This window comes from Salvelinus sp. IW2-2015, unplaced genomic scaffold, assembly GCF_002910315.2.
Source record: "Salvelinus sp. IW2-2015 unplaced genomic scaffold, ASM291031v2 Un_scaffold16353, whole genome shotgun sequence".
In the NCBI taxonomy this organism is placed as follows: Eukaryota; Metazoa; Chordata; class Actinopteri; order Salmoniformes; family Salmonidae; genus Salvelinus; species Salvelinus sp. IW2-2015.
In genome coordinates, this window is record NW_019957547.1 from 60824 (window position 1) to 77139 (window position 16316).

The window sequence follows — 16316 nt, forward strand, 5'->3', positions numbered from 1 at the left end:
ACTCTTACTGTCAGTACTGTGTAGTGGAGGGGATTTACTATACTGTCAGTACTGTGGTAGTGGAGGGCCATGATACTCGACTGTCAGTACTGTGGAAGTGGAGGGGCATGATACTCGACTTGTCAGTACTGTGGTAGTGGAGGGGCATGATACTATACTGTCAGTACTGTGGTAATGGAGGGCCATGATACTCTAATTTCAGTACTGGAAGTGGAGGGGCATGATACTCGACTGTCAGTACTGTGGTAGTGGAGGGCATGATACTATACTGTCAGTACTGTGGTAGTGGAGGGCCATGATACTCGACTGTCAGTACTGTGGAAGTGGAGGGGCATGATACTATACTGTCAGTACTGTGGTAGTGGAGGGCCATGATCTAACTGTCAGTACTGTGTAGTGGAGGGCCATGATACTCTACTGTCAGTACTGTGGTAGTGGAGGGCCATGATACTCGACTGTCAGTACTGTGAATGGAGGGGCATGATACATACTGTCAGTACTGTGGTAGTGGAGGGCCATGATACTATACTGCCAGTACTGTGGTAGTGGAGGGCCATGATACTATACTGTCAGTACTGTGGTAGTGGAGGGCATGATACTCTACTGTCAGTACTGTGGAAGTGGAGGGCCATGATACTATACTGTCAGTACTGGGTAGTGGAGGGCCATGATACTCTACTGTTAGTACAGTGGTAGTGGAGGCCATGATACTCTACTGTCAGTACTGTGGTAGTGGAGGGCCATGATACTCTACTGTCAGTACTGTGGTAGTGGAGGGCATGATAATATACTGTCAGTACTGTGGAAGTGGAGGCCATGATACTCTACTGTCAGTACTGTGGAAGTGGAGGGCCATGATACTAACTGTCAGTACTGGGTAGTGGAGGGCCATGATACTCTACTGTTAGTACTGTGGTAGTGGAGGGCCATGATACTCTACTGTCAGTACTGTGGTAGTGGAGGGCCATGATACTCTACTGTCAGTATGTGGTAGTGGAGGCCATGATACTCTACTGTCAGTACTGTGGTAGTGGAGGCCATGATACTCTACTGTCAGTACTGTGGTAGTGGAGGGCCATGTACTCTACTGTTAGTACTGTGGTAGTGGAGGGCATGATACAATACTGTCAGTACTGTGGTAGTGGAGGGCCATGAAACTCTACTGTTAGTACTGTGGTAGTGGAGGGGCATGATACTCTACTGTCAGTACTGTGGTAGTGGAGGGCCATGATACTCTACTGTCAGTACTGTGGTAGTGGAGGGCCATGATACTCTACTGTCAGTACTGTGGTAGTGGAGGGCCATGATACTATACTGTCAGTACTGTGGTAGTGGAGGGGCATGATACTATACTGTCAGTACTTGGTAATGAGGGCCATGATACTCTAATTTCAGTACTTTGGAAGTGGAGGGGCATGATACTCGACTGTCAACTGTGGTAGTGGAGGGGCATGATACTATACTGTCAGTACTGTGGTAGTGGAGGGCCATGATACTCTACTGTCAGTACTGTGGTAGTGGAGGGGCATGATACTATACTGTCAGTACTGTGGTAGTGGAGGGCCATGATACTATACTGTCATACTGTGGTAGTGGAGGGCCATGATACTCTACTGTCAGTACTTTGGTAGTGGAGGGCCATGATACTCGACTGTCAGTACTGTGGAAGTGGAGGGGCATGATACTATACTGTCAGTACTGTGGTAGGGGAGGGCCATGATACTATACTGCCGTACTGTGGTAGTGGAGGGCCATGATACTATACTGTCAGTACTGTGGTAGTGGAGGGCCATGATACTCTACTGTCAGTACTGTGGAAGTGGAGGGCCATGATACTATACTGTCAGTACTGGGTAGTGGAGGGCCATGATACTCTACTGTTAGTACAGTGTAGTGGAGGGCATGATACTCTACTGTCAGTACTGTGGTAGTGGAGGGCCATGATACTCTACTGTCAGTACTGTGGTAGTGGAGGGCCATGATAATATACTGTCAGTACTGTGGAAGTGGAGGGCCATGATACTCTACTGTCAGTACTGTGGAAGTGGAGGCCATGATACTATACTGTCAGTACTGGGTAGTGGAGGGCCATGATACTCTACTGTTAGTACTGTGGTAGTGGAGGGCCATGATACTCACTGTCAGTACTGTGGTAGTGGAGGGCCATGATACTCTACTGTCAGTACTGTGGTAGTGGAGGCCATGATACTCTACTGTCAGTACTGTGGTAGTGGAGGCCATGATACTCTACTGTCAGTACTGTGGTAGTGGAGGGCCATGTACTCTACTGTTAGTACTGTGGTAGTGGAGGGCATGATACAATACTGTCAGTACTGTGGTAGTGGAGGCCATGAACTCTACTGTTATACGTGGTAGTGGAGGGCCATGATACTCTACTGTCAGTACTGTGGTAGTGGAGGCCATGAACTCTACTGTCAGTACTGTGGTAGTGGAGGCCATGATACTCTACTTCAGTACTGTGGTAGTGGAGGGCCATGATACCTACTGTCAGTACTGTGGTAGTGGAGGGCATGATATACTATCTGTCAGTACTGTGGTAGTGAGGGCCATGATACTCTACTGTTAGTACTGTGGTAGTGGAGGGCCATGATACTCTACTGTTGATACTGTGGTAGTGGGGCCATGATACTATACTGTCAATACTGTGTAGTGGAGGGCCATGATACTCTACTGTCAGTACTGTGGTAGTGGAGGGCCATGATACTCGACTGTCAGTACTGTGGAATGTGGAGGGGCATGATACTATACTGTCAGTAATGTGATAGTGGAGGGCCATGATACTCTACTGTCATACTGTGGAAGTGGAGGGGCATGATACTCGACTGTCAGTACTGTGGAAGTGGAGGGCATGATACTATACTGTCAGTACATGTCTGTGGTAGTGGAGGGCCATGATAATATACTGTCAATACTGTGGTAGTGGAGGCCATGAAAACTCTACTGTCAGTACTGTGTGGTAGTGGAGGGGCATGATACTATACTGTCAGTACTGTGGTAGTGGAGGGCCATGATACTCTACTGTTCAGTACTGTGGAGTGGAGGGCATGATACTCTGACTGTCAGTACTGTGGTAGTGGAGGGCCATGATACTATACTGTCAGTACTGTGGAAGTGGAGGGCATGATACCTACTGTTAGTACTGTGGTAGTGGAGGGCCATGATACTCTACTGTCAGTACTGTGGTAGTGGAGGGCATGATACTCTACTGTCAGTACTGTGGTAGTGGAGGGCCATGATACTATACTGTTAGTACTGTGTAGTGGAGGGCATGATACTCTACTGTTAGTACTGTGGTAGTGGAGGGGCATGATACTATACTGTCAGTACTGTGGTAGTGGAGGCCATGATAATATACTGTCAGTACTGTGGTAGTGGAGGGCCATGATACTCTACTGTCAGTACTGTGGTAGTGGAGGGGCATGATACTCTACTGTTAGTACTGTGGTAGTGGAGGGGCATGATACTATACTGTTAGTACTGTGGTAGTGGAGGGGCATGATACTCTACTGTCAGTACTGTGGTAGTGGAGGGCCATGATAGTTAAGCACCTGTCTCCATTACTTCCATCTGAAAACCGACTTTTATGGTTGACATCTTTTCTTCTTGTGCTTTTTTGTTATTTAAATGAGCATATTCCACTGTGGCTCTGTGCTACCAAGGCAGAGGCAATACCAATAAATAATCAGGTAATAAATAACACATCAATAAACGTCAATCATATCAGTTAATAAGACACTGTGAAAAACAACAGGAAATCATAAATGGAATGTTTCAATACCTAAATATTTTCCAGGCTATGCTGCCAGGTGCCCTGTGCTTCCGAAGCAGCGCAGATTCTCCCCATTCCCATCTCTCTCTTTCAAGGGTTGTGCAACAGTCAGGTGGTTGGCACAGTGACATGTTCGGTCATGTGTTAAGGAGCCTCCAGAGCACAGACCTAAATACATCTAATCTACAGAGAAGCCTTTTTTCTCTCTATGAGCAACAGATCAAATGAGTCTGGATGATATATCAGATACTAACACCCACGTAATGTCAGGTGTTTTTTTTTTTAGGCTTAACATAGAGTCACATTGGATCAGCACACTAGAGGTGACAATTACTGTAAGAGCTGGGAGTAAACCGGCCACAACATAATCAGCATTTAAGAGCCTTTGATAACCAAGGCACCCGCCCGCCCGCCCGCACGCACAAACGCACACACGCACACACGCACGATTAGGGACTATCAGTGATACTTAAATAGAATTCGTAGGAATTCAAACTAGCAGAGAACACTCGTTTCTACAGTTTAAATAAGATTCAAGCGGAAACAGTGGCTACAGAAACTACTCTGAGGATCCGACAAGAGAGGTAACAGTTGGTGTCTTACTCTGAAGTTCTTGGCCGTGGGAGAGGGTGAGGAGGGTGGTGAGTCTGACAGAGACTTCCTAGTCCTGGACAGCTCCTTGGTGCGCGGGTACATAGATGACATCTCCACACTCTACCCAGGACACAGACGCAGGTCCGGTCAAGCCTCTACAGTACCGTCCACAGACAGAGGCTTCCAATCCAGAACAGAGGCACAGATCCACAGACCGTGGCTGCTGCTGCGCTTAGCCTCACCGGGATCCTGACCAACAGGTGTATACGTGTATGAGGAGTCCTGATCCACAGTCCAGAGGGCTGGAGAGAGAGACTGCTGCTAACTCTGGAATTATTTCTGCTGATATGAACTCCCCCTCTCTTCCTCCTCAAAGTGTAGACAGCAAAACAATCATTAGACAAGAATGAAAACAACCAAAATAACTTTCTCCTCTTAACTCGTACAACTCTTACAAACACACGCACCTCTGTTTCACTCAAGAGGTAGACTAATCAACTTAGTTGAGGATTGTTAGACCACAGCGTCAGCACTCCGAGACCCTGTTGTACATCAAAGTCCTCGCACCCAAAGACAAACCCAACCACAGTGAAACGTTTGTTCCAGATGATCTCGCTTCCCATGTTTCTCTAAATATTCACTCTCTACCTCCCTCTCCCATCTCTCCAGTCCCAACTGACTCCCTCACCCTTCACTCACTCCCCTCTCCCTCTCCCATCTCTCCAGTCCCAACTGACTCCCTCACCCTTCACTCACTCCTCTCTCTCCCTCTCTCATCTCTCCAGTCCCAACTGACTCCCTCACCCTTCACTCACTCCCCTTTCTCCCTGCTCACTCCAGCTCTGGCAGTACTCTCTGGCAGGCTGCCAGAGGCTCTGTTGTGTACAGGCTCTGGGCTAAAGCTGTCCATTGATGTGGATGAGGATAAAGAGAGGGGGGAGTAGACAGACAGAAGTAGGGGGGAGTCGAGATCAACAGTGACCGGTCAAGTAACCCTGTCCTCCCATGACGCTTCAGAGAGAAGTGATGTTAGTATGAGTGTTGACATTTGGATGTAGGACCACTGTGTCCCTCTCTGTTTTTCACAATCTGTTTCATGGTACTTGCCATGCTGCTGTAAAAACCATGACAGTGAGCTGAGCTCATGGGCTAATTTTACACTTAATTTCTTCCAGTGTTGTCGGTTAGCACACACAGAGGCAACAATGACTCAATCTGTGGCAACTGCGTGGGGTTCTAGAAGACAGAAATATTAAGTCGCTGCGGGATTTCTCTATCTTACACAACCCCCCAAACCCCTGTTCCCCCATCCCCCAACCCTTCCTCTCAGTCTGCACACACAGGCCATAGGCTCACTGTTACCTTCCTTTTATAGAGTTTTGCAGCGCTGTGGCTGTTCCTGAACTCTTTTTATCTTCCTCACTCATCTACTGAAAAAGACGGACAGACAAAGCCAGAGAGAGAAGAGAAGAGAAGAGGAGAGAGACTGGAGAGAGAAAGAGGAAGGAGAGTAGGAAACAGAGGATGCCGAGAGGAGATGGAGAGATGAGGAAGGAGAGAAGAGAGAGAGAGAAGAAGGGAGAGAGGAGAGGAGGACGAGAGAACGAGACGAGATGACGAGAGAGGGAGAATGAGCAAGAGACGAAAAAGAAAGACGAGTTATGGGGAGTAGGAGCGTATGGGAGGAGTAGACGGAGACATAATCGACGGACGAGAGCGAGGATCGGAGGGAGGCAGATAACAAGACGGTGAATGCGGGAGAGAGAGAGAGAAAGAGAATGAGAAGAGTAAGTGGGAGAAGAGGGTCGACGAGAGTTCGGTGCGGGGTATAGTAGACAGGAGAATGAAGAAGAGAGGATGGAGAATGAGCGAGAGTAGGCGAGAGAGAGAGAGAGAGAGAGAGAGAGAGAGAGAGAGAGAGAGAGAGAGAGAGAGAATGAATTCTGGCCTGACAGTCTTGTTTTGAGCCCTGGCCTGGTGCCCCCTTCCCAACATCTGAGTCATACTGAGGACTGAGGTCCGTTTCTTTGCACCCATTCAACTGCAGCAAGGCAACGAGACAAAATCAGAGAAAGTAAATCTGCTAACTGAGATCTGAGCACATTTTCAAAGTTTGATATTTTTCTTTTTAAAGTCTGAACTTTGACCAATGTCTTATGCACATTGGTTTTGGACATTAGACCTGTGTGATTTAAAACCTTAGTGTGATTTAAAACCTGGAGTTTTTGACTTGTGCCATGTCAACTCAATGATACATTATCTGTGCTTTATGGCCCATAGATAAGAACCATAGAAGTTTCACATATATCAAATATGAGATTCCAATCTGTCCGTATGAATTGTTCCAGTTCATATTCTACCCAGCCTGCCTCACTGGCCATCTGTGTGCTGGAGAGTCTGTTTGTATCCCAAATGGAACACTATTCCCTACAACATGCACTACTTTTGGCCAGAGCACTATGGGCCTTGGTCATAAATAGTGCACTATATAGGGAATAGGGTGCTGGACAGTCTGCATTTCTACACAGGAAGTCCAATAGCTTCTCTGTGGCAGTGAACTGCACTGGTTCTGGCTGTGGAGATAGGCCTGCTGAGACCTATATAAAAGAGTTGATTTCAGCTGGAGTCCCCCACACTGGATCTGGGGCTTAGGTTGAGTAGACTGACTCTTTCCTTCATGACTTTCCATATGGAACATTCTCATACATCACTTGGCTATGGTCTCCTCCTCTCCTTTCCTCTCTCCCCCTCCGACTCAGAATAACTCTGGTCCTTAAACACTTACTTTGAAGTAATCAGGTTAATGTCATCATATGTTACTCTGGCAGATGTACAATAAATACTAAATAAATACTAAATACTTTTCAAGGAGTGGATAGTGGCTGCTTGACTAGTTTAAAGGGAAAATTCACAATTTTCCAACTTCATATTCATTATTTCCAGCACCACCCCAACATCAACATATGTGAAAGTGGCGCTTTTCTATGTTTTGTAGTAAAAAAGATAGAAGAAGATCAGTGTTTCCAATGACATCATCAGTATGCATCATGTGATTTTAAACAGTTATGAGTAGGCATTGCCTACTAATTGGTTGAGGATGTCATTCAAAACACTTATCCTCCTCTATATTTTTCCCTGCAAAACGTAGAAATGCGCCATTTTCAAATATGTTGATGTTGGGGTTGTTGCTGGAGATGTTGAATATGAAGTCGATTTTTTTTTAAATGCCCCTTTAAGTGTTACTGGCAGAGACAGATCCCTGGTGTGGGGTCATTCTACAAGTCTTAGAGAGGCCAAAACACAAACAGTCACGGGGAGACAGACACACACATAATAACACATACAGATACATTCAGACAGTCAGACTCTCTCTCCATCTGTTTTCTTGCCTTCGCTGGTCTGTCAAGATCTTTAGCATCTTTACGGGGGATGAGCTGTATCTTGGCCTAAGTCACAGCTGAGAGATGATGAGTTCTGAGAACCTCAGAGTTTACAGATACTCTGGAGTTCTAATACTACTCTCAACCTTCCTAAGCCAACCTGCTCTCTGCAACAACAGAACTGCTGCATCTCTGTAGCACACACAGCTAAGCTCCTTGCCGTGATGGGCTATACAGAACTAGCTCTCCTTACATTGAGAGTTAGGTCTATCAAACACTCCTGTGTTTATCTCTGAATAATGGAATAATAGATAATAATAATAATAAAGTTGGGAAATGAGGAAAGGAGAGGGAACAGGAAGCTCTCTGAGAACATAATCTCAACATCAGGAGCTGAAGAAAGTAGAACTTATGCTTAGGAGCAAAGTCTTTCTCTCTGTTTTTTTCTCTCAGTTTTTTTCTCTCTCTCTCTCTCTCTCTCTTTCTCTCGTTCCCTCAGCCTCCCACAGTTAATTATCCCATTTCAGAGCAGTGAAAGACGGGAGAGGACTCCAGCTGAGATCTGCTGCACCTGTCTCTGGTCTGGGTTCTGCTAAGATCATTATAGACATAGAGGCAAGCAGAGTTCATTGTTGGTAATGGGGCCTGTGGTCACCTTTCCATCCTTTCCAGATAAAACCTTGCTGTCTGGTTAGCGGGGGCGATTATCACAGTCAGATTTAGGCCTGGGTTTAAAAGCTGATGAACGCTCATGTTACGGACTATCCATGTCTGGGATTCCACCATGGGACAGCCGGACTGCAATAGAGACAGTGAGCTGTTACGTTCCCCAGTTTTCTGTGTTGTGGTATGTATTTGAGTGTGTGTTTCAGGAGATAGCTTCCTGAGTTCTCCATGGCTAATTGATAATTGGAGAGCTGACCACGCCCCCTCGTCAAGAAGCAGCTGACACTAATTACCTTTGCCACCTGAGGAATATAAAAGCCAGTGTTCTGTTCAGGAAAAGGAGATCTTTTTTTGGAGGGAGAGAAATCATTAGAGAGAGAAGATTTTGGAAAGATTGGAGAGAGAGATCCTTGCTTGAGAATTTGATTGTGATAAAGTGTTGGGTGTTTCTCAGAGATTTGGTATGTACTATATAAGTTGTTGCTGAGGGAGCTGATTGGTTATGTCTTATGTGTTATAGGACGCACTGTTTTGATTATTGAAATTGTTTGTTAATAATTGTTCTGTTTCATTTGTTCCCAGGGGGGAAGGAGAAGGCACTTTGGGAGTGCTTAGGCAAGAGGCCCGCGGGCATACATATACCCGTAGTATATTCATTGTCTAGGCACACTAGGTAAGACCTGGGCGGACCACCCCCTGTATTTTGGTTAGGGCACCAGGTGGTGCTAAGATAGGTAAGTAGTGGGTAGGCAGGTTAGATAGGAAAGGGGGAAGTTTTGATATTTACTTTCTTTGCTTTGGTTCCGTCCAGCCCCTTTTCCCCATATTACCGTAAGGAAATAAATCCTAGTAACGGTAAAATCTGCCTTTGTCGTCCTTACTCACGCCTACAGTCCATACCTCTTACACTTCACAGGGAGTTGAGTTGCAGCAGGGAGTTGCGTTCCCTCTTCTCAGAGGCGTGCGTAACATGAGCTCAAAAAGCAATCACTACCCCTCTCACACTACAGTACACCATCCCCAAGTTAATCTACATTCTTCTCTGGGACTCCCCTCCACTGCACCGGCATCCCCCAAATCGCCTCAGCCCACTCCCTCTCTCTCTTTCCCCCTGTTAGTATCTATTTCTGGGAATCTCCATTTCACTGTAGGGGAGAGTGGGGTAAGGTGAGGACAGAGTGGGGTGAGGGCAGAGTGGGGTAAGGTGAGGGAAGAGTGGGGTAAGGTGAGGAGAAATGTTTTACATTCAGCATTACTCCATCAAGGGAAATATAGTATTATTTCTAACAAAGATATTTACATATATTTCTGGATGTTGTGTATCCCTGGAAATAATCAGAATTCATGTATACATTCCAGTTTTTAAAACATACCGTAGCTTGTCCAAAAAGGTGGTCTCTTGGCACAGATGAGCCTCGGGCCAGGGTAAGTTAAGCCACCTACAGATTTCTGTACTGAATTAAATATTACCACTGGCCTTTTTAAAACCATGCCTATCTTCATTTCCCAAACACAATTCAACACAATGCAAAATATTTTTTGCCTTTTAATATTATTTATTTAAACACACCTAACAAACACATTGTACTTTTTGAACACTTTTAACATAGGCCAGGCCAGGTTGTTACTTCACATCCCAGCCATAATGCCTTGCATTACGCCTGGGACAAAAACACTTCAATTTACTCAACGTGCCATTGGCTCAACTTACCCCAAAGCAAACAGTTTGACTATATAAGCCCATACAAGGATGCACTTTCATGCTAGGTTTAGGACCTCATATTGAAGCTTATAGAGACCCCAACTGATTTATAAAACACAGGGATAGGCAACTTCGATGTAGGTGGGGGCCACCAAAAATCTGAACTCATCATGAGTGGCTTGTGTGTCTGCGTACCCACATCTATACCCACATAAGCCTTTTATGGGGCCCCAAGTGAGATTTTATTGCGAGCAAAACATTTTAGTGTGCCCCCCTCTTGACAGCAGAGAGAACATTTTTACGTTTTAGAGTTAATTTCCTGGAATTCTACACATTTTGCCATGGGGTGAGTGAAGATTTTGTCATTTTATAACTAATTTCATGCAATTCTACACATTTTGCCATGGGGGCAGAGAGAAGATTTGTGCAGATGTCTAACCTACAGGTAGAAGGAAAACACCATTAGAGAAAGACAGAGAGAGAACAGTATAATTCTGGCTGCAGAATTCAAGGCTAAGACGTAGGAGAGAAGCTCCCCGTTTTGCCCAATATGGTATGGAATGTCAAGATACCTGGAGCATGTGATGTGGTTGAAGAAGGAAAGGGAAGGAGAGGGTCGCAGTTGTAAATGAGAACTTGTTCTCAACTGGCCTACCTGGTTATATAAAGGTGAAATAAAATAAAAAGGGGGTGTGTGGGGGCTGCTCCCTGCCCTGGACTCTCTCCCAGTGTGACACAACAGCTCCATCACAAACGTTCAAACTACACTAACATTGCACTACTGCTCCTCTGGCAATACACAACACTTTCACGGCCTCTGTATGCAACACTACTGATCAGATGTTAATCAATACTTTGTATCAATGAAAGCAAGCACATTTAAACACACACGCACACACATATAGTGCCTTCGGAAAGTATTCAGACCCCTTGACTTTTTCGACATTTTGTTAGGTTACAGCCTTTTTCCAAAATGTATGTTTGTTTTTTTCCATTAATCTACACACAATACCCCATAATGACAAAGCAAAAACAGATTTTTTGAAATATTACATTTACATTAGTATTCAGACCCTTTACTCAGTACTTTGTTGAAGTATCTTTGTCAGCGATTACAACCTAGAGTCTTCTTGAGTATGACGGTACAAGCTTGGCACACCTGTATTTGGGAAGTTTCTACCATTCTTCTCTGCAGATCCTCTCAAGCTCTGTCAGGTTGGATGGGGAGCGTTGCTGCACAGCTATTTTCAGGTCTCTCCAGAGATGTTCGATCAGGTTTAAGTCCGGGCTCTGGATGGGCCAATGAAGGACATTCAGAGACTTGTCCCAAAGCCACTCCTGCGTTGTCTTAGCTGTGTGCTTAGGGTCGTTGTCCTGTTGGATGGTGAACCTTCACTCCAGTCTGAGGTCATCCACAGAGGAACTCTAGAGCTCTGTCAGAGTCACCATCGGGTTCTTGGTCACCTCACTGACCAAAGCCCTTCTCCCCTGATTGCTCAGTTTGGCTGGGCGGCCAGCTCTAGGAAGAGTCTTGGTGGTTCTAAACTTCTTCCATTTAAGAATGATGGAGGCCACTGTGTTCTTGGGGATCTTCAATGCAGCAGAAATGTTTTGGTACCCTTCCCCAGATATGTGCCTTGACACAATCCTGTCTCGGAGCTCTACAGACATTTCCTTCGATCTCATGACTTGATTTTTGCTCTGACATGCACTGTCAACTGTGGGACCTTATATAGACAGGCGTGTGCCTTTCCAAATCATGTCCAATAAATTGAATTTACCACAGTTGGACTCCAATCAAGTTGTAGAAACATCTCAAGGGTGATTAGTGGAAACAGGATGCACCTGAGTTCAATTTCGAGTCTTATAGCAAAGGGTCTGAATACTTATGTAAATAAGCTATTTCTGTTTTAAATTTTGGATACATTTGCAAACATTTATAAAAACCTGTTTTCGCTTTGTCATTATTGGCTATTGTGTGTAGATTGCTGAGGCTGTAATGTAACATTTGGAAAAAGTCAAGGGGTCTGAATACTTTCCGAAGGCATTGTACACGTATCAGTAATTGCAATAGAATATAATACACTATGTTGGCACCCCTTCAAATCAGTGGATTTGGCTATTTCAGCCACACCCGTTACTGACAGGTGTATAAAATCAGGCACACAGCCATGCAATCTTCATAGACAAACTTTGGCAGTATAATGGCCCGTACTGTAGAGCTCAGTGACTTTCAACGTGGCACTGTCATAGGATGCCACCTTTCCATCAAGTCTGTTCATCAAATGTCTGCCCTACTAGAGCTTCTCCGATCAACTGTAAGGGCTGTTATTGTTAATTGGAAACGTCTAGGAGCAAAAACAGCTCAGCCGCGAGGTGGTAGGCCACACAAGCTCACAGAACAGGACCGCCGAAGCGCATAAAAATAGTTTGTCCTCGGTTGCAACACTCACTACCGAGTTCCAAACTGCCTCTGGAAGCAACATCAGCACAAGAACTGCTCGTCGGGGGCTTCATGAAAGGGGTTTCCATTGCCAAGCAACCGCACACAAGCCTAAGACCACCATGGGCAATGCCAAGCGTCGGGCTTGAATGGTGTAAAGCTCACAGCCATTGGACTGGAGCAGTGGAAATGCGTTATCTGGAGTGGTGAATCACGCTTCATCATCTGGCAGTCTGACGAACAAACCTAGGTTTGGTGGATGCCAGGAGAACGAAACCTGCCCGAATGCATACTGCCAACTGTAAAGTTTGATGGAAGAAGAATAATGGTTTGGGGCTGCTTTTCATGGATCGGGCTAGGCCCTTTAGTTCCAGTGAAGGGAAATCTTAACGCTACTGCATACAATGACATTCTAGGGCAAAAATTCTGTGCTTCCAACTTTGTGGCAATAGTTTGGGGAAGGCCCTTTCCTGTTTCATCATGACAATGCCCCCGTGCACAAAGCGAGGTCCATACAGAAATGGCTTCTCAAGATTGGTGTGGAAGAACTTGACTGGACTGCACAGGGCCCTGACCTCAACCCCATCGAAGGCCTTTGAGATGAATTGGGACGCCGACTGCGAGCCATGCCTAATCGCCCAACATCAGTGCCCGACCTCACTAATGCTCTTGTGGCTGAATGGAAGCAAGTCCCCGCAGCAATGTTCCAACATCTAGTAGAAAGCCTTCCTAGAAGAGTGGAGGCCATTCTAGCAGCAAAAGGGGGATTAACTCCCTTTTAATGCCCATGATTTTGGAATGAGATGTTTGACGAACAGGTGTCCACATACTTTTGGTCCCATGTGGCTCAGTTGGTAGGGCATGGCACTTGCAATACCATGGTTGTGGGTTCGATTCCCACAGGGGACCAGTACGAACAAATATGAAAATGTATGCACTCACTACTTTAAGTCGCTCTGTATCAGAGCGTCTGCTAAATGACTAGAATGAATGAATGAATGAATGTGAATGTAGTGTACTTCAAGAATCCTAGAAATCTCCTGCTATTACTCTGACAATATAATCAGTGAAGTGTGTAATAGAATATAATACAACTCCCCATTGCAAATGCAACTAATGTTGCTCAACAAATGGCCCATCATCTGGGAGGAGAATGGCACTGTACTGAAATAATACTTTCTTTTGTCACCACCTAGTGGTATCTGAAAATGTCACACAGGGAGTTTATATTTTTTGTTGTTGTTCAATTCTGAAAAATGTCAAATCTATAAGATCATAGCTTTAACGTTGGTAGTGAATTTGATCAAACCCACATACCTTAAAAGTCTGGTAGGTTTCATCTGCCTCTTGGTCACAGAAGCAAAGATGTTTCTCTCTTGTGGCGAGGCCACGTTTGGAGGGATCCTCAACGGGGTTCTGGTTTTCATCTTTCCATTCACCTTCTACAGTATTCACATAATAAGAGACAATCACTAAACAGTTACTGCGCCTAACCATGCCAAGTTATTTATCCTACAGAAAAAATGTAAATAAAACAAATTAAAACTGATGGACTGACTGAGACAGTCTTACATAATCATAGGACGAAGGGTGTCAGGTATAACAATTTATTCCTATGGTACATACTGTACATCACATGACAAGGATATATCGATACAGTAACATTTCTGTAGCAAAGCAACTTCCTTAAAACATGCTTGAGTAAAATATAAACATCTGGAATCAGTCGTTTCTGTGTGACTGTGTACAATGTGTGGTTGCTGACCTCTGGAGAATGTGCGGTTGGCCAGGCTGGAGGAGAAAGGCAGGGTATAGAGCCCACTGGCAGAGGGAGATGTGAGCCCTGGTCCTGCAGTGGAATGCTCTGCCTCCATGGTCCCCAGCCTTGATCTATGATTTCCAAGCTTAAATGGTAAAAACAGCGCTTCAGTACTTGGCTCATCTGAATCTTAAACTGCACAGCTACTATAGTACAAGATCACCTCTCACAAAATGCCATTCATAGATGATCTATAAACAATAACCAATGACAATAATAAGATCCTGAGGTGAAAGGTTAATGCTAAATGACTCAAGTTTTATCCCCACCTCATCTACCTCCCTGCTCCATGTAGGACTGTGATCCTCTGTCTCCATATACTGGACCAGGCTGGACCTGGCCTCTCCTCTATCCTCTGTAGACCCTCTCCCCCGCAGACAGGACCTGTCAGTCAGTCTGCTACATCCATCCTCTGTTTGTCTGTCTCTGTCCAGAGGAGACAGGCTGTAGGTCCTCTGAGCCTCCTTCAGTTCAGCCAGGGTCACACCCTGACGAAGATGCAGACAGTACATCCTAAGATCAACAAGATACTATAGATCAGTGGTTCCCAAACTTTTTATAGTCCCGTACACCTTCAAACATTCAACCTCCAGCTGCGTACCCCCTCTAGCACCATGGTCAGCGCACTATCAAATGCTGTTTTTTGCCATCATTGTAAGCCTGCCACACACCCTGTTTACAACTCTATATAGAAAAGAAACGGACAGAAATACTCTATTACAGGGTGACAGCTTCCACCCTGAGCCATTAAAAAGAGGACTTCCAAGAAGCCATTTTTTTAGACTGCCACTCCACAGAGGATTATCTAGAAAAAGCAGCGGAGATGCGCATGAGGTTTCTAAGAAGAAGCTATTCGTCACAATGTGTGGATGAAGCTCATAATTTGGCATTGGAAAAAACACGAGATGAACTGCTACAAAAAAGACCCGCTAAAGCTAAATAACACTCCGTAATGTTCACAACTACATATACTTTGAATTCGCGAAAAGTGGGAGGTGTGGTCAAGAAACACTGGCATATTTTATCATCGGCAGTCGCACGCGCCCTTCTACAAATTCCGATAGGGGAGCCCATGGAGAGACTGGGTAGACATAGTAGGCGCGTTTCCAACCACAGACAGCGTAACAGGTGGATTCTAACCGCTATGGACTACTTCACCAACTGGCCGGAGGCTTACGCTCTCCCAGACCAGGAGGCGGGGACAGTAGCTGATGCGTTGGTGGGGGAATAATCAGTCGGTTTGGGGTGCACAGTCTATTCACAGCGACCAGGGAGAAACTTCGAGTCACGGGTGTTCTCAGAGTTGTGTAGACGGTTAGGCGCGGAGAAGACGCGCACTACTCCGCTTCACCCCAGGTGATGGGCTGGTGGAAAGATTTAACAGAACATTAGCACAGCAGCTGGCCATCGTTACCTCAAACACAAGAGAGATTGGGACACCCACTTACCGTTTATTCTTATGGCGTGTAGGTCGGCTGTTCAAGAATCGACTGCGTGCTCCCCAGCACTACTAATGTTAGGTCGTGAGTTGCGCACCCCAGCCGAACTGACGTTTGGCCACCCTCCTGATAATGACGACGGGGTTTTGCCTGGCCCGAACTATGTGTGTCGTCTGCAGAACCGGTTAGAAGCGGCTCACACCTTCGCAAGAGCAGCAACTCGAGAACGCAGGGTTGCGCCAAAAGCGCCACTACGACTCGCGCGCTAGGGGGAGGCATTTGGAGCGGGAGAATGTGTGTGGCTTCACACCCCACGCGCAAGAGGGGGCGGTGCCCAAAGCTGGACAGTGCATGGGTGGGGCCGTGTCTGGTGAATAGAGAGAGTGGGGGAGGTGACGTACCGGGTGGAGGTTCCCCCACGGAGCAGGAAGGTGGTGGTCCACCGGGATCGATTGGCACCTACAGAGGGAGGAAACGTAGGAG

At 45.9% G+C, this 16316-nt stretch overlaps 1 protein-coding gene across 7 annotated transcripts in view; it reads right to left on the reverse strand.

Annotated features, from left to right (window-relative positions):
- Window positions 1-16316, reverse strand: part of LOC112080515 (protein phosphatase 1 regulatory subunit 12B) — a 54910-nt gene that overhangs the window by 26621 nt on the left and 11973 nt on the right. For 6 of the 7 annotated variants that reach the window (XR_002896191.2, XR_002896192.2, XM_070442612.1 and 3 more), the window contains exons 3-5: window positions 14664-14882; window positions 14341-14479; window positions 13893-14017 (exon numbers count right to left, since the gene is read on the reverse strand). Coding sequence is in view for 5 of the 7 variants with exons in the window: in XM_070442612.1 (XP_070298713.1) it covers window positions 13893-14017; window positions 14341-14479; window positions 14664-14882 (483 nt within the window). In the remaining 2 variants the exon portion in view is untranslated. Of the gene's footprint in view, window positions 1-4393; window positions 5188-13892; window positions 14018-14340; window positions 14480-14663; window positions 14883-16316 lie in introns of those variants that run through there. The other variant, XM_024146301.2, reaches the window with a different exon arrangement.